General features: G+C 37.6%; 1 protein-coding gene across 1 annotated transcript in view; it reads left to right on the forward strand.

The window, feature by feature from the left end:
- Positions 1-12604, forward strand: part of LOC137265505 (vitamin D3 receptor B-like) — a 30936-nt gene extending 18332 nt beyond the window's left edge. The window contains exons 3-4 of the mRNA XM_067800919.1: positions 7771-7888; positions 9672-12604. Coding sequence (XP_067657020.1) covers positions 7771-7888; positions 9672-10645 — 1092 coding nt within the window. The 3' untranslated portion in view covers positions 10646-12604. The remainder of the gene's footprint in view (positions 1-7770; positions 7889-9671) is intronic.
- Positions 12605-26567: the final 13963 nt, after the last annotated feature.

The following is a 26567-nucleotide window of genomic DNA, read 5'->3' on the forward strand; positions in this document are numbered from 1 at the left end:
TTGACAATCTACAGCCTGTTTTTATATTGTGTCATTCTCTTAGTTAAACTGTTTTAGATTTAATTACTAGTTTCAAATACTTATCTGTGATGGACTGATTATCTTACTGTCCTTTACAGACAGGTAAGTATATAAGTTTGCCTTTATTTCAGGCATACATGTACAAACCTACATCTTTCATAGTGATGTGGCTGAAACACTGCTGTGACCTTTATCTCACTCACTCACTCACTCACTCACTCACTCACTCACTCACTCACTCACTCGCTGAGAGGTATGGGGAGATGTGGTAGGGCCATATTTAGAACATTGTTTTATTTCAGACACAGTAATATGTGTTTAAAAGTATCAAAATACCCTAGGACATAAATAGTTGTGTCTGTCTGTTGTGTCAACCAATGTTTGTTTTGAAAAATCGTGTAATTTTATTTAATAAAAATGTGGGAACCCTAACAAAAGCCCTTCTCAGTTTAGAAACGCTTCAAAATTTGACTGCCAAGTCTTCTTCATTTGGAATTCTACTGAGATCCTCGCTTTTGCATAGACTGTTTTCTGACAAAACGTGTTTCCAAACGTTGAAAGAGATGTTAATGCAACTATTGTAACAAGCATCCATTTGCTTTGCAACACAAACTTTTTATAGGTAAATACTGGGGTTCATAAAGCCTATGTCTATAAGCCCCAAAACTACAACAATTTCCAGTGAAGGATTGGCTTGTTAACAGCCATCAGTTCCTGTGGGCATGCACAACTTCCTAGGAGTAATTACAGTGATGAAGAAGGCTTACAACAAGTTGGTTCCAGATAGCCTCACAGAAAGTATCAGTTACTGGTATTGTCGCGAATCACTTCAAAATCTGATCTGTTTTTCCCATAAGCATTATAGATTGTATTAGTGGCCTTGACAAAAGATACAGAAGCTGTGGCCAAACCTACCTGTCACAACAAAATAGAATGACAGGAAACATTTGCCATCTTTAATAACAACTTTTACATGTACGGATAAGGATTTGTGTTCCACTTAAATTATAGTTAAAAGAAGTTAGAAAGTACATATTACTATAGTTGATTGGCCTTGAGGTAACTGTGACGGGAACGTCTTTTGAGTGCTATATTATTTCCCACTTCCCTTCAATACTTGAAGATTTGCAGCAGTTGTTTCATATGATATTTTCCGAACAGCCTTGATATCTCCAGGGTATATGTTCCAATGATTCTCCACTATTATACCCTGGATGCTTCTGTGGCTTTTTATCCAGTCAGGTGTCTGCGATGGGAAACAGCATACTAATCACAACTCACTTTCGCTTTTAAAATTATCTAACCAATTAAACACTTGGCAGTACAAATGATGCAGAGGAACTCTGAAAGAGGTATGATGACTGTAATGAGTTCTTGCTTATATTTTTTAAAGATTTGAACCTGTCAATTTGTCTGTATGATTTCTCCCAAATCTGAGTCGCACTGCAAACAAACCTTCACAGCTGCCACCGCTATCTTTGTTTACACTGGCAAGCTTAGTTGTTATGGCAGCTTTGCTGATCGGCTTCTGTAAGAATGCATAGCCAGCCAAGGGAGGTAATAATATTATCGGGTCGACCCGATGCTTCCAGGGTATAGTGGAGATTTATCAGAACATACATCCCAGAGATATTGAAGATGTCTTCCACCAACATTATTGAATTTGCTTTCGTTGAAATGATCATTGACTGCTCATAGCATGTAGATTACCATGTTCCTGGAAATGCCATGATATATGAGCTGTGCAGATAGTGGGGCTGACTGGTTGTGTTATTTATCACAGAAGTGGCGTTATGAAATGAATGAACCTTCACCTGGGAGATCAGGTTTGTATTATATCATGCCTGAGTCAGTGTGTCCCAGACGACGTTGATTGCTTCTCTACCTGGTTACCTTGTCTTGATTATTTATAGACTAATGATCAGACTGTTCATCTTAAGTTCAACTCATGGAAATGTATCTCATGTAGTTTTGCAGACACCATCAAATATCTATATCAAGTAATGCGGATTATAGCTACAAGAAGAAGTTGTTTAGTCACTAGTGAAAGTTGAACATATGAACAATGAGGTAATCTGATTAGTAATCAAACATGTCTCACTTTGTAAAATATTGTGCGTTGTCAGACATCTTCTCAAAAATAACTGAGCAAGGGAAACTAACTTGCCATCCTTGTTTCCACAAATAATGATTTCCCAATTCAAGATGTCTGGATCCTTGAGTCAGCCATGTTTTTGTCAATACGAGTTATCCTCACAATGTAATGGAACTTTGAACAGTGTATTTAGGAGTGGAATACAAATATGTGTTGTTTTGATTTCCTTTTGTACATGCACTTAAATTTGTTGAAAAATGCTAGGTATGTTCTAGAAGCTTTTCCAGGTGTAATTCCCAGACTGTGCTGAACATTGGGATTTTTGTTTAGCTTTAATCTTGTTATTTATGCATGTATAATGTTTGTTATGGTATTTTATGGTTTTATATTATTCATGTTTTTGGTTGCACATGACTGTGATAGGGATGGGCATTGTGATGTTTACCAGTGCATTTACAGATTGTAAACATACTTGACAACTATGTTTAAACCAGCTAGCGTACAAACAAGTATTAACTAGTCGATTATATGAACACTTTTCCAGTTGATATTTGATGTATAATTGACTGTATTTCAGTCTTAATTGAAGTCAATGGAAGCACAGACAGAATGAGTAATTACATCAAATAAATGTAATAAATGAAAGCGTGTCAAACGTTACTCAACCATCAACTACATATGTTGTACTTTTTTAATGCATATACACTGTTCTATCATTTCATTAACAAATGGAAGTCTGTTTTTAGTAGAGGAGCAAGTTCCAGCTAATAATATTTGTGGAAACAATATTCATGTGATTTTATGGTGCAGCTGTATGGGAGTTGATGTTCATTAGGACACACAGAATAGTCATGGCCTGACATAAAACAACATGAAGCAAAGTGTTTTTGTAGCTATACATCCATGACACATCTTTCAAATTACAAACTAATGGCTGTGATGATTGATTTGGGTTCTGATGCCCATATGAATTACAACAGGTATCTTAATGGTGCCTATTATAACAGAAACCATGATGACAGTAATGCTGAAATATTATGTAAGTATATGCCCATTACATGGATTTACAGGCATTATTCTTCATTGCTCGCAAGGTTGATGATATCATTGATGTCTGATTTGCTTCCTGTCTGGAATGAAGGAAGATTACTCTGATTATGTTCTGCTAGCAAGTAAACAAGGCAAACTTGGGATGCAATAAATGATAAATATAGGCTGTAGATAGCTGGTAACAATATAATGTTCATTCACCAAAACTACAGATAAACTAGCCATGTTAACACAACATTAGATACCTCATTGTTCATTGGTGTTAGATCCTCGATATCTCCAGGGTATACATTCCGATAAGTCTCCACTATACCCTGGACGCATCTACGGCTCTGCCAGATAAATTTATTACCTCCCTTGACTGTCTTTTCATCCAGTCAGGTGTCTACGCTGGGAAGTTGAGCGAACCAATCACAACTCACTTTCGTTTTTTGAATTATCCAACCGATTATACTTGGCAACAGAAACCATGCAGAGGTTCTCTGGAAGAGGTAGAAGGCATTCTTGCATATGCTGTTTTAAAGTTTCGGACCTGTCAATTTGTTTGTATGATTTCCCTAAAATCTGGGACGCACTGTGGGCAAACCTTCGCAGTTGCGACCGCTACCTTTGTTGACACTGGCAAGCTCTGCTATAATGGCGGCCTGGCTGATTGGCTACTGTGAGAAGGCGGAGCCAGCCAAGGGTGGTAATAAATTTATCTGGCAGAGCCGTAGATGCGTCCAGGGTATAGTGGAGACTTATCGGAACGTATACCCTGGAGATATCGAGGATGTTGGTGTTCTAGCTAAGAATAACTTGTCTGTGGTTCAGTCAACTGTAGCACCTCCAAACAATCAGTTGTAACAGTTGTAACATATTTCAGGCCTCTGCTTGCTCTTAACCAAGTGGGATGTTGTAATTGTAAAATGCTATATGTAATTATAAAAAGCTATAAGGATTTATCACTGCTTAGTTTTTAGTCTCCTGCTGGTCACGCTACAGAGCAAAGTTTTCAAGTCAGGTTCTTTCTGTGTTGGAATGCATGCAGTCGCAATTTATAGTCATCAGACACTCAAAATGAAATGTGAATTCAGAAATGCAAGAACATGTGTGGCTGTTTGAATCCATAAAATTGATGAAAATTATGGATTTCGTGAAGCATTATGTAAGACCTACATTTGAAGGTGTGGTTGACCACCTTCTGTCTCACATTAAATCCTAATCTGGAACAAGCTTCTGGCTTCTGGCTTCTCATGAAGTCTGGTGAAGCAGGCAACATAAACTATAATCCTTGGCCTATCAAGTCTTAACATGTGCAGACACATGTCCATAGGTTCCTCCATGACATGTGCTACTGCAGTACAGTCGTCCTTCACCCAGTGTTTAATAAACATTTGTGTGGTTTGTGAAAAAGACCCCCAAGACCCAGGTTATGGCAACGGATGACTACAGTCCATCTGAGTCAAAATCTCCCAAACGAATTGCACTCTAACTGAGTTCATAGCAATTCATTGGGGAGATTTTGACGCAGATGGACTTTATCTGTAATTTGAACCAGTTAGACAGTCGGAAAAAATAACTTCAGCTTTCTCTGATTCGTTACGAGCTAAGCTATAATTCAAGATAATAATAATTGAACTGAAAATTCCGAATGACTGATTACGTTTCCCAATCACAAGATGTCAGATGAACTGTCAAAGTTATTTTTAGCCCGGGTATTTCTGAAACAGAACAATTTTTTTTATCATGAAAGCACAGCCAAGACTGTCATTTCGCTTACCCGTGAGTTTTTGTTATTTCAATACATGGTTACCGAACACTGTGTATGGCTAGCTTTCCATTTACTGGTCCCCAATGAATTTTACCGTCCTTGTTCAGGTATATACCAGAGAACAGAAACACTGCTGTGATGTTCAGATCACAACAGTAATTAACAGGATGCCCTGTCTCCACGCCTGTACTTTTATCTTTGTACACAGTGTTTATCTTATTCAAATACCTTAACATCTGGTGAACTATGTCCTCTTGCCTCCAGGTGTCAGTTTTATACACATTCATGACACACCATCCGTCCCTAGTACTCAGGGACCTGGCCCCTGGTCCACTTGGGCACTCAAGCATAGTGAGTAGCTCATCTTAATGCATTCAAACCTAGTTAGGTATATTCAGGTGCATGATGACAAATACTACGTATGTATATCATGCCAGTTTTTTAATCCTAGTTCCCCAACAAAATCTGCAGTAACTTTAGTCCCTACAATTCAAAATACACCATATTATGTCTCCTATGTTATTGTGTGAGAAAACATGGTAAATATTTATAAAAGAGGATTTGATGGTTGAGTACTTTCTAGGGCTGCATTGCAACCTGACACTTTGAGTTTGCAGTAAGAAAAAGTTATGTGTACAAACAAGAAGCTATTCTTCCATAGATAGCCATGGCAAAGGAAAATAGCTTGATCTTATGGTATGCAAGCACATTCAGTGCCTGACATCTGATACATTTTACTGTTTAAAGTACACACATAACGTGTTCATCTATAGCAGTCAATATTTTATCACAAATCTGCAGGAAAATACAGTAAAACTTACTAGATTGTAATTTATCTTTTCCAAACTCACGTTGATGTGCATGTTGGGTTTGTATGAGTGACTAGTATTTTGAATTAGGACCAATAAAGTAGGAGGGTTTTTTCTGCTTAGTCACTTTTAGCCATCGAATGCAGTGTAACATTTTCACAGCTGCACAGATGTCCTAATGGCGTGATATCACATCCAGCCATCTACAACCCATGCATACAACCTGATTTTTCTAGCTGCAGAATTTGATAGACTAGATATTTTCATCAGATTTTTTAACAATGTATCCATATGAGGGATGTGAAAATTTGTCTGCTCATATTGAACATATTTCTCAGTATTCTAGCTGTGCATCCTCATCTTTCGAATGCAATTTGTGTACATTATGACAATGTATTTTTCAAGATTTACTTAGTTATCTCCGTCTATTCAAAACCACATGCTATATGACCTTGATATTCGTTGACCGCATGGTGCTAACATGGCTGGTCTTCAGAAATCATATCTCACTGCAAGCCAAGTTCTCAAATTATCACAGTGCTGTTAGTTTGATTGCATTTCTCCTTTTTAAAAATCAAATGTATTTCCAATGTTTCTGTGCTGAAGATGACCTGGTAATTGTTTGTCTGTCAGTCTGAAATATTTTTATGAAAGTAAATAAAGATGTTATAAAAAATATTCAGTTCATATGGATTTTCGTGTTATGTTAGTCATAAATGGTCCATGTTAGCTGTTGCAACCAAGTGTCATGTTGCTAAGAATAGGTTGTGACCCTTCAGATGTCATATCTCGTCCTTCAAATGAAAAGAACAAAGTGCAAAATTATTGTTTCCTGCAAAAAGGTCCGATAAAGGTGCTTACAAGTAGCTTAGGACTCCTGCATGTTTGTTTGTTTGACTACCTGAGTATTGATCAAAGCAGTTTCAATATTATGCCATACATCAAGCTCCAAAGCTGACCACCTGCTCTCTTAAGTCTTCTCTTCCAGTAACCAGTAATTGCTGAAGACCAGTCCCTACTGCATGTAATTCACGCATACAGGATGCAAATTTGAGAAAGGCAATGTCATGTTAAGTTTTTAGCAGATGTTGATATCTCAAGTTTCTCAGCATTGTCATAGTAACACTATTATCTTTGTCACAATTTAGAAAGCATGAAAGTATTCCTATTTATTTGAGGATTACAAAAGAACTAGGAGGAATTATTGAATATCTGTTTGAAGAGAATGCATAGTTTTACTCTTAACCTTCATTCATGATGAAATGATAATAATCTGTAACACTAGATTTTAGTATTTACTGTTTCTGTCTATAAGTATAACCCATTGACATTTAGAAATGTAAAATAAGGAGAAAAATCTTTGAAATGTTATCCTTACAGAGAAATTTTCTTGATGGCTGATTAAGCAAATTATGCAATGAAATCTTCATAGCCAACTGTTTTTCGCGTGTTATGCTGAAGATGCAGGTTAAATCCCCAGCTTGGGCACATTTTCCTTACATATACAATGGCCATAAAACTGTAGTCACTGAAAATGGAGATGAGTATATACAGTGGTATACATCCACTGGAGGATGTACCACTACTGCTGATCATTATCACTACCACCACCACCTCCATAAACTAATGGGATCTGGTGGTCATTCTTGCGGACTTGGTTGGCACATGTCATTGGTTCCCAGTTGCCTAGATTGATGCTCAGGCTGTTGATCACTGGATTGCCTGGCCCAGAATGAGTCTCCTTACAGACTGCCGCCATATTGCTAGAACTTGGGACGTAAACCCGGACTCCCTCACTCACCCATACTTCACTGATCCAGAGTCTTGTCCGCGTAAGGTACAACATGGAATGTTTTTTCTCAGTCACCTAAGTGGAGTTCTACAAGTCAAGCTGCCTCTGAGCTGTTCTGAGACGGGCAGCCTCATTACTGTCTCATATTACCATTTAACCACAAACCTACCCTGATGCCAGAACATTTACAGTGTGTTCACCTTGGTTTCATCGGTTTCATTCAGATGTTACTTCTTTCTTCTCTTTTCAGAAAGTGAAGTGCCTTTTTCAAGGAAACTGTGCCATTGATGTACGGACGAGGCGGTTCTGTCCGTACTGCCGGTTAAAGAAGTGCTTTGAGATTGGAATGAAAAGTGACATGATATTAGGTAAGTCCTTTGGTAAGACTGGTATGGAATGACATCCCTAAAATGGACTGTCAAAGCAGGTTAAAGAAAAGACTAAGAGCTCTTCATGTATGGCACTTCAACTGAGTAGAGTTAAGGGAAGTGTGGAATATATTTGTAATTAGGAGTTGAGTTGTTTATTGCATGAGATATACTTTTCATCAGTGAATAAACAGGGGTTTTTTTATTGAGAAAGTAGACAAGATGTGAAATGAAATTTCCAATTTTCCACACACAAAAACCCCGAGTGTATAATCAGTGCCTGAATTTTCAACACTGAAACCGTTATTGCAGAACAAGGAAGAAGGTCAGTTTGACATGACTATTTCAAGCTTACTTTTGAAAAACAATAAGGTTAAGCTATGTTTGGTTGACCCATTTATGAAGACCTCAGGCAGTATGTGCAAATGATAGATGGGTTATTCAAGTGTTGCAATGAAATATTCTCAAAGTGCTGGGGAGGACTGTTTTTGTGTTTATCATTATGATTGTATTGTTTTTTATTGTGTAATCATATTGTTTTTTGTAGGAACATAATATATATGTCTATTTACTGTGTTTATGTTTGCTCCTGTTTACCTGTACTTTCTGTTTGTTGCATGTACCATTGTTTAAAAAAAAAAATATTTAAGTTGTGAATTGTTTTCAAATTGAATTTTGTCCTTTGAGTGAACCAGCATGGTCAGCATGCTCGCAGTTATTGTGGTTATGATAATTGATAAAATCATCACAATTATTCATGCTCAGAGCTTTTAGGTCATACATGTACAGAGTTCATAATGGTGTATAGCAATCAAATGCCATGCAGTGTGTGCCCAAACACTTCAGTCTGCTGGTGCCAAATGACTGTTGAGGGCCCATCATACCAAGGTCTGTTTTTGACTCCCCACTGGTACATGCCAAACCATTCAGGTGGAATATTACTGAAATCTGCTGAAAGATAATGCTCACTCAGTCACTAAGTTTGGGTAATGAAAGGAAGAAAACAATATCTTAGATGATGATTATACCTTGTCGAAAACATCATGAATTCTACATTAAGACTTCATGAACATTAAATGAGACATCTACTTCCTGAAGATATTTCATGATGAGTTCATGAAGATCCTTCATGAAGAGTTCAAGAATACTTCATGAAGACCCCCTGAAGTGTTCATGAAGACTTCCTGAAGATATTTACCAGTGATACATGGATCTGGGAGAGAGATTCTTTCAAAGAAACTGACAGATTTTAATGTGGGAAGAAAACAGGAGAAACTGACTTTTTTATAAGGAAGATAGCCATGTCTGTATTCTGTTACATTTCTGTGCTTCTCATTGTATGAGAGTAAAATAATATGCTGTTTTGTAAACACAAAGAATAATGTGTGTTTTTTTTCTATTTGTGAAGCTTAGCACCTTTTAATGTTAGAAAAATAATTGAGCTTCTAAACAATGAAGAAAGAAATGCTGATCTCAAACCCTAACTGTTGTATCCTCAAGTTTGACATTCAACTTTTTGTGATACTTGTTATTGTCATTTTTAGTTTTGAGATGTGATTACCTTTCTTAATGTAATAACCTTTTGGTTTTCATGTATGTTTACAAATTCTACAATAACTAGTATTATGTACTTGGATGTTCAGAAATTATCTACATTTAGGAGGTTGGCAGTAATCTGCTTCATAAATTCACACTATGCTCTGAGAAAATACGATAAATGGACTACTTCTGCTTTTGCAACGAAACACAAATATGTTTTCATGAAATATGTTGTGTTTGACAGATGAGAAAGAACGGAAAGCTCGGATGGAGAAAGTGGCAGAAAACAGAATAAAGCGGCAGGTTACACAACAACATACACTGGTGAAGGATGAGCCGATTGATCCAGACTTTGAAGTCAACGCTGTTGGGTCCTCCAGCATGTACTCCCCACCGACACCTTCCACAGAAGTCCCTTCAAGCTCAGACATTCCTTGCTCCAAGAGTGCATACATTACCTTTGAAAAAATAAATGTTCCAGTGGACAGTTGTGATCTTCCTTCTGATGAAAGCATGTATAGGCGGCTGAGTGGGAATGAAAAGACGTTAGTGACTGAGGTGGGAATTGCGTACCAGGCCACTGTAGGGAGCATGCACAACAGCAGTGCAGCGCTGCAAGAAGATAATTATCACAGTGTCAATGACCTCATCAACCATTCAGAAGTTGCAGTTCGACGTCTTATCAAGTTTGTGAAACGTTTGGAAGATTTTCGGCGCCTCAGCCAGGAGGACCAAATATCCTCACTAAAGGGTGCAGTGCTTAGTACACTCCTTCTTCGGTCGGCTTCATTTTACATAGTGGAAAGAGATTCTTGGCTGACCACAAAAGGAGAAGTGTCTACTGTGATACTGAAGAAAGCAACAGGTTTCGTCGAATTACATGACTCCCACATAAAATACTGTCGTGCATTAAAAACAATTATGAAGAATGACTTTTCTTTGTTTGGACTTGCGTTAATTATCGTTATCTTCAATCCTGATGGACCAAATGTGAAAGATCATCAACTTCTTTCTGATATTCAGGACAAGTATCTGGTGCTCCTGAAGCACTACCTTGAGTCTGTGTTTTCCTTCACTTATGCTAAGGAGTACTTTGTGGCTATTAGCCAGAAACTGAATGAGCTCAAAGGAATAAGTGATGGCCACGCGAAGGTCCTCTTGCAGGTGAATCCTCTGGAAATTGAGCCACTTATGTTAGAGGTGCTTAACCTTAAATGAGCAAAACTATAGAGCCGTTATGCCAGGATTATGCTCCAGATGTATTGATGGAGGTCTGTTCAAACCTTCAAGGAATTAGCATATAAATTCAACAAATTCTCAGTTGTTTTGTGGAAAAATAGAATCTGACTCAATGATGGTTCGTTCTCAGGTGAACCTAATGGTTTATTGTAAATTTACCCAGGCTGGAAGTATAGACAGGAAATAGTGTTTAGCCATATATGGATGAACTTGTGGGTCATATCAGTTTTGACTGACAGCTGTGTGACTTGTTGTAATTGGTGAGCAGAAGCTGCAAGCAGCAGCTAGAGCATTGGCTGTGAAAAGATCATTTTGATCTTGCGACAGGTGAAAACTACCCAGTGAAATGTGTTGCTATTTGTCAGAGACTAGTTCTGAATAACTGGGGAATTCTCTGATGTTCTCTGGGATTCTCTGATTGTTTGCAGGAGAAAGATTCAAGATGACAGTGCAGATTTCTTTGGGATGAATATTGTTGAAACATTTTGGTGTTTCAAGATTTGGATACCTTGGTTATTTTTATCAGTTGTTTGTTATCAAAGTTTTCATATCTGTTGGAACCTGATGAATAAGAATATTTTTGCACTGAGGTCAGATGTTCAAGGCCGTGGAAGCAACTGAAGTATGAGTGGCAGGACTTGTGAATCTGTGATGACAAGAGGTGCCTTAATCCTCACCAGGGATAGGTTTATTGTAATCTGCGTCTTGTTTTGTTGTTTCTGGGTGATTCATTAGCTTTGTTGTAATTCTCTGTCACACGAATCATAGTGAAAGCTTACTTGTGGACTTGGGGTGGATTCAATAGGTTTTGTTGTTTTGAATGAACAAAACTTCTTTTTATGACTAGATAGAAAAGACGGTTTGAAAACCAAAAAATAGCAAATTTGTGGATTGCATTACAGTATACCGAACCAAAGGCAAAATAGCATGTTGTCTGCTTATATTGTGATGTACCATTTCACCCCTGTCCCAAAGAACTGATTATTCCTTTATATTCAGTGGGCTTTGATTGCTTTGAAACAAACTCATAAAAAAATACTGGGAAAAAAATATTCTCTGGTCTATTCAGAGGACATGACAGATGTTCTGAAAAATGATGTGTTGTGGGAAGACGAAGAAAACAGTCTTAATAACAAAGTCCATATATTGAGATTGTGAGGCAACACAACCTGTTTTATAAAATCAGACTAAGTTATGTTAAGGTCATATTCATGACTGAGTTCTGTTTCAGTTTTTTCTAGTTTTTGAAATTCCACAAAAAATGAAGACCCAGTTCTCTTTACAGAGACCTAATCCTCTTCACATGATCCTATCCGACAACACAGGAGTGGAGCCTTAAACACAACACAATATGTGATATAGCAGAGTAATTACATCATGCAGACCTGATTGAGTGTCCTTTTGCAAATTACACCTGGATCACATATAGTATTGAGCACATTTTTGTTATCAAATAGGATTATTTTGAATCCTTATTTTATAATTGTATTTCTGCCTGTCTGTAAAAGGATGTAGTCCATCGTCACTATTTTCAGCTTTTATTATCATGCTGAAGCTTTCTGTTAGACCTTGTTGTGTGTGAAAACCATTCTGGTGTTTCCCCACACACACCCCACACACGCACACACGCACACGCGCACACACATCCCCACTGTGATATTGCTGGAATATTGTTAAAAGTGGCCTGAAGGTAAACTCACTCAATGTTTGTTGTAGTACAAATTCTCTTTGTCTTTGAGTCTCCTTTGTTTATTTCTTGTTGTGCGAGTCTCTCTTTGAGAAGTACGTATAAGCGCATGCAATAGGTGGGAAAAGAATGAAATATTTGGCAGGTTCAAAAAGTGCTCGTTATGTTTGAGGTTATGTATAGACTTGTCATGCTGTATATTTCCCCTATTCCTTCATGTTAGAATTGACAAAGCATTCATAGAAAAGGACTTTATTATCAACATATCAACAGTAGATTTAGATACCATATATAAGAAACAGAACTAGCAGTGATAGGAATGTCCTCTAGAGAGTCTGAGATGATAAACATCATAAACAGACAAGCTGTTTTTGTCCAATTATTGTAGATAATGAGTCAATGATGTATACGGTATGAGCTGAGAACTGGTAAGCAATAACTAGGGTACCAGTAATGTCACTCATGCTAGTGTTGTACAACTTCTTCTTGTTCCTTTCAATCATTTCACTTCTCACAGTCAAGCTGATTAGTTTTCAATATCATCTTGATTTTCAATTTGGCGTCCTATGTTATCCTTAATTTGTGTGGGATTGCCTTGCAGGGAGAATGAAAATCCAGACTAAACAGGATACGTATGTAGTGTCTTCTATATGATAATTTGACATGGTTGTGAGAGATGTATATCATACCCAGTGTTTAATGTGTGCTGAAGTACTAAGCTTATTGTGTTTCACAGTTTTCATTTGGGTGAGTGAGTGAGTTATGACTTTAAGTCACATTTTCAGTATTTCAGCCATTTGTGACTAAAACAAGGTATAGATTTATAATGATTAAAAAGTATATTATCACAGATAGATATTTATAACTACTAATTTAATCTTAAGCAGTTTTAAGTACAGAGGACGTTTTCGTTTGGGACACATCAGAAAATAACGTGTGACAAAACTTAAACAGTGGCACTGACCACTGATAGTTGTTGACCACGTTCTGCATTGTGGTATGACTTCCAAATGTATTCTGTGTAAGTTTCATGATGAAGAAAAAGATACATAATTGTCTAAGTATCCTTAGTTCCCAAGATCCAAAAATTTAAAGGAAGGGGGGATCTCACTGGTTTTCTACATGACATTCAAGGCAGGGTCAGTCACATTGCACATGCTTTTCTATCATCCCACCCTCCCTCCCAGCCATAAGTTATGAATAGGCTCACGGTCCCTTATTATTAAGAATGGGTAATTAGTTTTAATGAAACTGAATTTTGAATGAATTTTTATGTTTAGGTTGTAAGTCTGTGTTAAAGAATAGGAGTTAAGACTGTCTAAGGGCTAGATCTAAATCATAAGTCTGGTAAGAGAATGGACCTTCCATCTAGTAATCTGTCAGTTCTACACTTATTTACTGCCCTGTAACACTGAGTGGTAGATGTCAACAGCCTGCCTCAACAAGGGTTTATGTTCCACAGTAAACTTAGGCAGCTGATCTAATTTTCAACCCACACATTCACCAGGACCTTCTATTTACCAGTAGTAGGTCAGGCTTGTTTGGAATGTACATAATTTGTGCTTTGAAGAGAGTTTATGATTACATCTTGTAATTATCATTTTTTTTTTTTTTTTTTTTTTTACAAATGGGTGTACTTAGTAGATGTTCCTATATAATCAGTGTTGTTTGGCACAGTTTGTCCTTTAGAACTGCTGTCCACCTGTGATCAGGGCTGGTTCTTGGTGCTCCTAATTGTGTCTACATGTGTGTGAGCACCAGTGCCTATCTCTTCCACTGAGGTAGCAGTCCTATCTCCTGTCCACCCAATTCAGACCTACACACAGTGATGACATTCAAGTATTGTTCATTGCGATGATAAACCCCACTCACTCTCTCACTCATTTACTCATTAACTGTGATGGATGCTAACATATTGATGAAATAGTGTGATTTACGGCTATGATCCTACTTGGGCCTTATGACATCAATGTATGGTGTGTCCTGTGAGAGATGTGTATATACTTACTTTATGTTGATTTTCAGAATTTCTGGTGTCCACTGATTACTATAGGTTAAGTCTTGATATTAAGCTAGGAGAAGATAGTCATCAGATTCTTACCCCTACCTTCAACCCCCTGCCTGAATTCTGGAGGAGAATTAGCAGCATCTGACTGGATTAGAACCATCTGTCATTGAACATGTTAAATATATCCTATAATAGGGCTACCATACGTCATTCAGCCTTGTGAAACCAGACAGCTTGTGTTTATGTCTGTATATTCACAAGAGGGTATAAATGTATTGTATTCCCTTATAAGTGGAAGCCATGTCAGTGACTCGGTTATCTGTTTGGGAATCAATGGAACAACACTCCCAACACACTATCTAGTTGACTGTTATCATAGTCTTGGGTAATGTACACATCAAAAGTTGTAATGAGAGTGTAAATATACACGTCTGTGTTGCTGCATCTTCATTCCTGAGAGCTGCTTCCTTGAGGCCTACCTGAAACCACCTATTTTATGAATCCTGTTTTTCCTGATTCTGTTTATGGGCTTGTCATTTTGTCATTGAAGAGGGGATGGAAAAGCATCATTCTACCTCAGAAATGAGACATACTGCTTGTGCCTTAAAAAGAGATGGAAAAGCCATAATAAGGACTGTATGTTAGTAGAGTCTATATGCACATCTATGAGTGGTAATATGGAGGTAGATTATGCCATGACATGTCAGTAATGTCAGTAGTTGAAGTTAAGGGCTGACTGTTTTAAAAATTCTGGAAATTTCTGTGTTTCAGAAAAGTAAATATACTCCGTGCAAAAAATTAAGCAACACAAATTTTTAGTGTCATTACATTTTCATTTATTGAAATTGCAAATCATGAAATGATACAGTAGAAAGGTGACAGATATGTACACATATCTCACAAACTAAATGAAATGGTTTTGAGCAGTAATATACTTACAGATCATCAAAAACATGTACGGTCATACAAAGTGTGCTACATTGATGGAGCAAAATGTTAACAATCAAGTTCAATTCAGTTTTGGAAAGTGAAGTTGAGGTCAGTAATGGTCAGTAAAGTGTATTACCATCAGGAGCTTGAATGCAAGCTTTTATTCATTTTGGCATTGACCAAATGAGGCTTTAAAGTTGCTGTAGTGGAATGTTCTGCCATTCTTTCTGTAACGCCTGTTCAAGGCCATCCAGAGTCTTAGAGAGTGAACTTGGAGACCATACACATGACTTTAACTAATGTCCTTATCATGTTCAGTGGGATAAATATCAGATGACCTTGCAGGCCAGTCCATATGTGTGATGTTGCTGATCTGAATGACATCATTAACAACTCTTTCTTGGGCACTAGTGTCCATGCGTGGGCATTATAATACTTACGAAGATAGGGTCTGCTTCCTGTATCTGAGGAATGATTCCAGGTAGGTTTTAACTGATCAGACTGCATCTCTGAAATGTGGAACACTTTCATGCCATGCATTTTGCATGTTGTTTCTTAGGGTGATTCTGATTGTCTTATGTTATCAGTGTTGTCGAATATGTCAATTTGACAGTCAATAAAGGTTATGTATTCTTTAAATTCTTACTTTTCAGTATCATGTCGTAAAAAATCGCTGTCGAAATTGACAAAGATATTGCACTGGGAAATATTTGTTGCTTAATTTTTGTTAGGAGTATAAATGCTTGCTTGATGTCCTGAAACTTTTGATAAAAAAACAAGACGGCTTGGTTCCTTTCTCTGACAATGTGTATGTCTTGGATCGTTGACTTAAGACATCTTCTCCCCCATCTGCATTATTCAGTGGTCAATCCATGGTACTTTGGGGTGTACTTTTCTCTTTACAAAAGTCTAACATCACCAGTGAGCCCTTATCTTCTACCTTTATGAATATGCATTGTGACTGTTCATGAGAAAACTAGCTCTGGATGTAAGTAGGTTTTAACTGTCACTAAATGTCATTCAGGAACCATTCCCTTGCCTGACTAGAAACACCTTATTAGACCTGTATTGTAGCCAGTCCTATAGCTTGGTGGCAGGAGGCAGAGATAGTCTTTTAGTAAAGGCAGCATACTTCCTCTACATAAATCCCAGCTGTGATGGCACTAGCTGATGATGGATTTACCATAATCATTCTTTGCAGATTCTGATCTTTAGCTTTCCACCTATGTTCAGATGACACTCTATGTAGTACTGAAAGAGTGTCCAAACAGGCACTTTTCGCTTTTAGTCTAAAGCCTGCAGCTAATAATTCTTTGTTCAGTCTGTAATTAATAAATGTTATGCTAAGAATTCAGTTCATGCTACAAGTCTCAAAAGATTTTTATCACAGTTGACTATAAAACAGTATTAGGAGTAGTACAATATTCATGTGGAAGTGTACATGTAAAAATAACAGTTTGTCTTATGTTATACAGAAATCTTTTGATATATTGCAGGTTTGTTTTTTGAGACAAAAAAAATGTTTGTATGTAAACATTGTATTGTTGTGTCATAAAAGGGCCATTGCTAAACAATGATGAGTAGCCCATGTTAGATTTTGACTGAATTGGTGCCAGTTGATTTAGACTGCACTCCTGGCTAGCTAGATCTAAGCCAAAATATCCATAGTGAAATGGTAGAAATCGCAAAAGACAGAATTTTTTAAACCTCTCTGCAGTGAACTACTAGTAGTGGTATGTGACTTTGACAACAGGTGCACTAACCACCATGAGCAGTTGCAAGATTCAGGGATTGAATATGCATAAATGTGACATTGATGGAATCAAAACTATTCAGAAAATCAGCTTATTATTTCCTTTTCATTTTTATTGTAATCAAGGAAAATAGTGAGAAATTAGGAGAAGTATCATGTATGTTACATATGAATTTGTATCAGTCATGGCATCATGTAGATAATAATAGATTGTGTTGAATGTACCAAATAACTGAAATACATCTCATTCTATTTCCCCAGTTCTGCTACAATATTCTTCCCATGAGGTACTTCATATTTGTGATAGAGAATGTTGTACATTTTATCGTTTATTGTATGTGCAGTTCAGCTAAGCTGAATTTGAATTGTGTGTGATGCCCGACATAAATGATGATGTATTATAAGCAATATGGTGGAAAGTTCACTTCTTTATGTTTGCATGTTTTCAAAACATTCTAAGAAATTCTAGGGTCATCGAAAATGTTACAGAATGAACATTGCTGATTTGACAAAATAAAATAAAATAAAAGTACCCTGGTTACACGAAAAGAAAGAACCTGTGATCACTAATATGTTCTTTTGAAATTCAGTTCTCTGGAAAGGTATTCAAAATAACACAGTAGTTTCCAGTATTGTTGACCTCCGTACAATGAGTGGCTAATCAATATCCTAAATGTGGGAAATTCCCAACCTGATGTGTGTATATGTTCATCGTGTGTTTGAATATTGTTCTTACATCAAAGTGATGCTTAAAGATAAGAGATGATTTATGTAGAAAAAGTAGCAGACTTAGAGTACATGAATATTCAAAGATGACTTGGTAGATCTAGGGCAGTTATGCTTTAGATTTACTGAAAGTAGATACTGTTGGTAAGACAATCGACACGAGTTGTATATCAGACAATTTGAAATATATAATGTTGTAACTCGTTTATGGAATGTTTTTGAAATTGCACTATCAGTAGATGAGAGCACAGAGCAGCACTGAGCAGTGCAGACAGCTGACAGCCATGCATCAGGGGCCTTACACCAGTAGGTCATGCATCAGGACAGACATTTAACATATATTTGAAATCAGCAAAGATGTTTTTTTGTGCTCAATCCATCTCTAAACATATAAAGTGACATTTGAACATGCATGTTGTGGACATGCTGCTAAATATTTATGACAACTGAATTTGTATTTGTAATATATCTGTTCCCTCCAACTCTCAAGAGAAGCTGAACTACTGTTGCCATGTACACTGTGAGAAAAGTGCCACTTTGCAACATATTGAAGTAGGATCATGACTCACCTGTCAGACAGGAATCCCTTTTGTGTATGTCAGGGTATAGTTTATTTTGACAATTTCATCATTACATTCTCGCTCTTGTATATCCAATATACTGCATCAGATGCAAATCAGATAAGCTTGTTTGTCAGTGTTAAAACACTGCACAATGACAAGGTTGTTAAGAACATATCTTCTTTGAAAATCTTTGGTCTTCTTACCACATTGACAGGTCAGTTTACCTGTGTATAGTGCTCTGAATTGGAAATTCCTCTGAACTGTGTACCTCTTTTCTGTAAAAATACTGGGTGAAGATTGAAGTCTTGCCCTTATCTGGTTATCAATCAATACATTTTCAAGAATATTATTATTTGGAGAATATTAGCCTTAGAGGAGCAGATGCCTTGGAAGGGAATTTTCTCTCAACTATTTATTTTATGTTTCATGAAAGAATGTTCTATTTTCTGTTAAGAGACACTATTGTGAAAATTAGAAGTTCTTTGTTATGAGATTGTGATCATTCTTACATTAATGTTACAATTCCTGAAACCTTTTATCAATCTGAAATGTATTTATATCCTGTTGAATAGTTTTAGTTTATTTATTTTCTTCGCTGTTGAGTTTAGCAATGTATATTTGCAATATGTTTCTGCTGTCTGTGTGTATATATTGTCTGACACCTTGGATTTTTATCATTGTACTGTAATGCTTGTAGATGAATATCATGTTGTTGTTCCTTCACAAATCATTGCTTGTAGAGCAGCAGGGTAACTTAGTGGCTACCATGTTTGCTCAGCCTTCCAAAAGCAGGTGTGATTGCGGACATCGATACAGTGTGTCATGTCCATTTCCTTCCATCCTGATAGTGCAGGGGTGTTGTTAAGTCCTACTCCCAGATACACTCACTCACCTACTAATAAGGTATCCCATTGTTTGTTGTATGTATGTGCTTGTTGTAACAGTTAAATTCAGGCATTAGGATACCATGGACAGTGCTAAAGAGTCACCAGGAGACTTTGTCATAGGTCCATCTTGGACTTCAATAACCTTTGCGTCCATCATGACCTATATGTCATCAGTTCTGTGTTGCAACTGATAGGCATTCCTGTGCCATTTGTTGTTGGAAATGGTGTGGGTTTAATGGCCACTTCTTCAGTTAGTTGTCTCCCAAATACATTGTTGAAGAGGCAACTAACTTAATATGCAGGTCAGTGTATCCAATTATGTGGATTGATACTCATGAAGCCAGTCTGTGGATTGTATGATCCAGACTTGATTTTCTAGAGCATGCAAACTGATACTCATGTACTCACTCCCTGGATTGTCTGACCTAGACTTGATAACCTGGATCACATGAATTAACACTCATGTACTCACTCCCTGGATTGTCTGACCTAGAATTATTTATCCAGATCATGCAGACTGATGTTCATGTAGTCATTCCCAAGATTGTCTGATCAAGACTTGATCATCTGGATCATGTAGATGGATACTCGTGAAGTCAGCCCTGGATTGTTTGATCTGGACTTGATTATATAGATCATGTTTATTGGTTCTTATCTAGTCAGTCCCTGGATTGTCTTATCTAGGCTTGATTTTTCTAGATTATGTGGATTGATATTCATCAAGTCAACCCTGGATTGTCTGATGTGGACTTGATTATCTGGATCATGTGGATTGATACTAATGAAGTCAAACACGGATTGTCTGATCACGATGTATCATCTGGATCATATGGATTGATATTTATGTAATCAGTCCCTGGATTTTCTGATCAAGACGTGATTTTCTGGTTCATGGGGATTGATACTCATGTAGTCAAACCCTGGATTGTCTGATCTAGACTTGATTATCTAGATGCAGCCCTGATAAATCTCCTGCCTGTCTGATCCTGTACATTCTTTATGCCTGTATGTCACATTCACATCAATATGCTGTATTCATGTTGAACCTCTGTCATTTGTTTGCTTGTTTCTTATTTGTATGTGCAGTCTGTGTAGTCATGTGTCCATCCACTAAATCACTTTCTTCACATAATGTGTAACCGGTGGCTACAGGAAAATAAAATGCCTAACAATGTTCACAACCCTGTTTCACTGATGTTTGGGGATTTTGAGTGACTTCAGATTTTAAGCTGAGGAAAATAATAGTTAATGATCATCTCGGTGAGGTTTATTTAAGAACAGACTTTAGTTAGTTTTCCCTTTCAAGTTCAGATGACTAATCAGTAGGATGATGTTGACACAAAAAGGATTTTCAGATGCAGCAAATCTGTGATTTTGCAACATATCTCATATCAAGATCATAGCTGCATATCAGCTTAGTGGGTCTGAAAGGATCCAAGAATATCAGAAAATATCCCCAACAACAGTGTCTTGTCCTTTATTAAGATCCAGCGAAATTATGTGCAAAGGCTAAATGATTTGTTAGTTTGCTTGGCAATATATAAGAGGCCTGGATCATTGGTCACAACAGCAATCACTTGATTGCCTGGTCCAGATTTGACATAAAACATCAAAATCAGAAATCTGAATCTACTATACAATATAGAGAGATAAGAGGTATCAGATGATGACGTCAGACAAGTGCTGTGGTAATGTTTCATTTTCTGTTCCATTTATCCAACACTAAAGTGAAGACACCTGCGTTCTTACAGAGATACAGACATTAATTGGTGAACAATGTTCTTATACAGTAGAATATTCGTCCTGTTTCTTCTCCCTATAGGAGTGAAATACTAACTCATATTTTACTGTTTCTGATTGTGATCAACTTCTGATCAACGAGACACTTTTTGTTTGTAAAGAAAAACATCTATTTTATGTTGCATGCTTGAACAACTTCTCTCACTTATAGGTAATAATAGTTTTGCTTGCCTCTCAGTATATATCCTTAAACGCAGAAGAGTTAAAGTGTCAAATCAATTGAAAAGAAATCTGAAAGCAATGAGGCTTTTGGTTGTCCTACCAGGTGTGCTATAGAAGGGTTTAGCTCTGATGTGTTTCTCCATGTCTTATCCAACTAAAACAAGGCTTTTGAAAGGTTCAGTATCTAGACAAGGAACTGGTTGTAATTACCACCTTTTCTAAAATAACAATGTAGAGAGGCCCCCAATGAAGAAAAAACAAAACCTGTTTCTCATTGTAGTTCTGAGAGATGTTTCAACATACAGTGCCCATGTAAACCATTGTGTTGGGCTTTCGGTTTGGGGTAGGGTATGTGTTCTGAATGTCTGGGAGATGTCTGTTCAGATCCAGTGATACTGTGACCTGTAGTGAGAGTATACGCACAATTTGCATGGCAGGTCAAGAAGGTAATGTGACTGCATGTAAGTGACACAACGCTCATCCTTTAACCTATTATTTAACTGTCACACAGGAGAGTTCAGTCACTGGGTCTAATCCAACGTTCCACACTGTTCTAATTCAGGGATTGTAAGTGTCAATGGGTCAGGTTCATCAGTTATCAAGCAGGCATGATATGCTGAGGGAAAGAAATAAGGAAACACTGCATCATCGCAGTGTTGCTCTATTTATTCTCACCCACAGTGCCTACGCTTGAGAAGGAAGACAACAATATAGAAATACTTGTGCTTTTATGTGTTCTCTTTCTTGTTTCCCTCAGTATTTTAGAGAAGCATGAGACCCATTTGATATAGAGATGCAGTTAATGCTATGCATAGCTTTGACACCCAGATGCTTGTTAGTCCTTACCACATCCCATCAACTGTGTATTTAATGACTTGCGTGCATCTTAAGCTCGAGGTACTCAATTTGTGTGAGATTTTAATAAAGTTTACTCAAAGATCTTAGCTCCTTTTGCTTTACTATGCTGAACATTTGAGCAGGTATATCCATTGAAAAACTTGAACTACCTTTCTATTGTTTTCATTCTGTTGGTTAGAATGTGTGTTGGAAATGAGCGTTTATGACAAATGATCAGTTTGTGATTTGATGGATGCCCTGTCCTGTCAGCCATGTACTTCTATATATTGGTGTATTTATGTTGTTTGATTGAAACTGGAGACAAAATGCTACAATACTCTGGACGAACATATTTTTGATTAAAGTTATTTTGTCAACTGAAATGTAATGTACGTCACAAAATGTTGCTATATTTATCATTGTTGATCTTAGATTACAGAAGAAATAAACTTTGTTCTGCTTATGTCAACTGTGCTGATATGATTTGCAACTGGAGTGAATGAAACAGTTCAAGTGGAAACTGCTAAATTGTTCAAGATAAAGATATCACAAATGCAAAGCTTCCAAGCCGCAGGAAACAAACTACTTGTGTTCCTCAGGTGTTTTGGTGTATATAATGAAATGTTGCTACCACAGCATATTAAAGACATTGGCATCCATATGTTGTGTTTACTATTCATTAAACAAATCCATTTCATTAAGAATTCTTAAATATCTTAAATAACAGCAACGAACAGCAACGTTTCCCTGTTTCATTAATGTAACATCTGGTTCATTAGGGTAGTATATTCTTCAAAAAGAGTAGGGGAACTGTACTTTCAATGTACGATTGTCGAAATTGGGAGATTGAATCAGTGTTGATACAATAATAATGGATGTTTTGAGAATGCATTATTTCCTTATGATACATAAATTATTTGCACTATTATCAAATCACGTTCGATATTCATACATTTGGGCTGAAAAGCATGAATTTGGGCACAGTAATTAAAGGATAAGGTTCTTACAATCACAAGCAAACAACGTCATCTCGCTGCAAAACTGTTGTAAAGGTGAGTCGATTACCTATGCGCACTTGTACCATGTGTTCCCGTGTTTGCCTTTGCGCCTGTTTGTGAAGTGCCACCAGTTTGGACATGATAAGCGAACATATGGTATCTACGCTGTTAGGTAGCAACAATAAACCCATGCAATGGAAGAATGGACTTTGTTTTTACCAATGATGATTCATAAAGATATAAACGTATTTATCTCCTCAAATTCTATGAATGCACACTGTGTTTCAGTTACATCAAATATACAATATATGTATGTGTAGCTTCCATGTTCTGGCAGGACAATTTCTGTGGCAATTCATAGACATTATTTTTTGAAGTCGAACTAATTTCTGTTGAGTATGGAACAGTTTGTGTATTACCCTAATCGACTTGAAAGCCCTGCTGGAAGATGTGTCTCTCTTGGGAAAATGCTGAATGAATAGTGATTTGACACAATACTAAACTGAACTCAAATAATGTTAAAAGTTTAAAAATAAGTCTTATGCATCTCAATTCGACGCATTACGTAGCACGTAGTGGAGGGTTCGTTGGTATATTGGTTTGCGGTATAAATTCAAAACCGTTATTTTATTCACTTTGCAGCTGGACAGTCGCAGATTCCCTTCAAACGTGAAACTTGCAAATAATGTCTTTGTGTATAAGTAAGATGTTAGGTTGCGCCCGAATAGTTAAAACATGTTAAATCCAGTTGCTAGAAATATATCATCAGAGATGTAAACAGCTTGGCGATAATGAAGTACGTTTTTGCGACGCTTCAAAAGCAGTCGATTGGGCGTGGCGCAGTTGTGCAGGGGATAGGCTGACGCAGTGTTGTGTTAATGGAAAGTTGTAATGGTGGCTCGGAAGACTTTTGAAAGAAGCAGAGTGTTCTGGTCAGTGGTCCCACAAGGAACAGTTCTTGATCCATTTCTAACCTATGTTTATATGTAGGAAAGTCAGACATATACTAGGCACGTAAAGAAACTGTCCATACAAAGATTTAAAATCTAAATTTATCAAACCTCATGTAGACACATATGGAATTTAACTCTGAGATTAGTGACATGCATCCAACATGCATGCACGTGCCACGTTCCGTGACGTCAGTGGTTTTGTCCTTGAGACGCGCAATACATTGTTGCACGTGCATTCCGGGAAAGAGAAACGGAGCAAATGAATGCCACACAATACTGTCACTTTGGAAAGCTCAACCCCTGCCCTTGCCCACTTAAGTCTGAAATTGAAAGGTGATGTTTGGGTGGAAACTGCGTTTATTATGCTACTGCGAGATACGAACATGAAAATTTAAATGTTAATGACTTGATGTTACATAAAAGCTTTCTATGTAGACTATTATTCTCAGTAAGAAACTCCTCCTGTGAATATTATGATCATTCATCAATGAGTTCGTGACAGTACACGGTAGGCATCTGTCATTAGGGTTGTGAGAAGGCTCTGAACAATGACCTTTACTCGTAACAGCACACATTAGGCAATGTCATTAGGGTTGTGATTTTTTTCTGAGCAATGACCTTACCCGTGACAGCACACAGTAGGCATTTGTCATAAGGGTGTGAGAAGGTTCTGAGCAATAATCTTCCTCGTGTAAGCACCCAGTAGGCATCTGCGATAAGTGTATGAGAGGGTTCTGGGCAATGTCTTTACAGCACACAGAAAGCATTTGTCCTGAGGGTTTGAAAAAATTCTGGCAATGACTTCCTCGTGACAACACACGGAAGACATTAGTCATGAGCATTCTGAGAAGGGTTCTGGGCAATGTCCACACTCGTGACAGCACACAGTCGGCATTTGTCATGAGGGTGTGACAGTGTGAGAAGTTTCTGAGCAATGATCTTCCTCGTGGCAGCACATGGAAGACATTAGTCATGAGGATGTGAGAGTGTGAGAAGGTTCTGAGCAATGATCTTCCTCGTGGCAGCACACAGTAGGCATTTGTCATGAGGGTGTGAGAGTGTGAGAAGTTTCTGAGCAATGATCTTCCTCGTGACAGCACACAGTAGGCATTTGTCATGAGGGTGTGAGAGTGTGAGACGTTTCTGAGCAATGATCTTCCTCGTGACAGCACACAGCAGACATTTGTCATGAGGGTGTGAGAGTGTGAGAAGTTTCTGAGCAATGATCTTCCTCGTGACAGCGCACAGTAGGCATTTGTCATGAGGGTGTTAGAAGGTTCTGAGCAATAATCTTCCTCGTGACAGCACCCAGTAGGCATTTGTCATGAGGGTGTGAGAAGGTTCTGGGCAATGACTTACTCGTACGCACACCGGAATCTAGGACTCCTGAGCAGAAACGCGTTCAAAATCGGTTGACAACTGACACAAATCATGTGCAGGATCATTGGAAACATCAAGCTACTCTCCTTCTCAAAAGAATGGAAAGTCTGATCCATCAGCTGGTGGATAAGAGGCAGAATATTATGCAGAATATTGTGTAAGAATATGAAGGCAATACGTGGAAACCACACCCGTGAACACAAGTCTACTATCGCCATATTTGCACCGCATGTGTGACTTTGGACTAACGAACGTGTTCTGCATTCAACGTCGATTCACACATCAAATTCACACGTCAAATCACATCTGTCTGTCAAGCAAATAATAGTCACGTCATTCTTATTGTTAATAAAATGTAACTAGACATTTAACTACTTGTGATCCATACACAAAGAGACTGTATTTCTCAAATGTATGCATTTCATATACATGTGCATGCAATCTGAGGTCCATGTGACCAGCGTTTGAATATAGGCATCATTTAGCCAGCACATATGTTACGCAGATCAGGACAAAAAGATCATTTAAGCATCCATGAACTAATGTGACAGAGGAGTCACGGGATTGACGAGAAATGGAAAATTACAATATTGGCAAAAAAACCCCTTTTATTTAAATCGTCAAGTGATATAACAGTATTGTATTGCCAGCATGTTTTCTTTAGTGTGTGGAAACCATATCACTGACGTAACGACGTGATTAATAACATCTGGCGAAGAGACTCGACGTTAGGTTCACGGTCCAGTGACGTTCGTGTTTTTTCTTTGCAGCCAGGACTTCATCGACAAGCTGTTGCATACAAATTGCCATTGAAATTTAAAATTACTGGACTGTGCTATGGGTACAGATGATCACATGTTCATGAGTATGCGGTTTACAGTTCATGTGATAAAATGACTGAATAAGAGAATCTGTTTTGAGAAAAACTTTCTCAAACTATTCATAAACCAATAACATTAACCCATCCCCAACTTTCGACATTCCCCAAAGAGATCGTAGCGCTAAGATGATCGTAACTCCCATACTTCAACACAGACATACAACCGTCGTTGCGCTAAGATGATCGTAGAATCCATACTTTAACACAGACTTACGACAGTCGTAGCGCTAAGGTGTTCGTAACTCTCATACTTTAACATAGACTTACGACAGTTGTAGCGCTAAGATGATCGTAACTTCCATACTTTAACATAGACTTGCGACAGTCGTAGCGCCAC

The sequence above is a fragment of the Haliotis asinina genome, chromosome 15 (assembly GCF_037392515.1).
Source record: "Haliotis asinina isolate JCU_RB_2024 chromosome 15, JCU_Hal_asi_v2, whole genome shotgun sequence".
NCBI classification, from domain to species: domain Eukaryota; kingdom Metazoa; phylum Mollusca; class Gastropoda; order Lepetellida; family Haliotidae; genus Haliotis; species Haliotis asinina.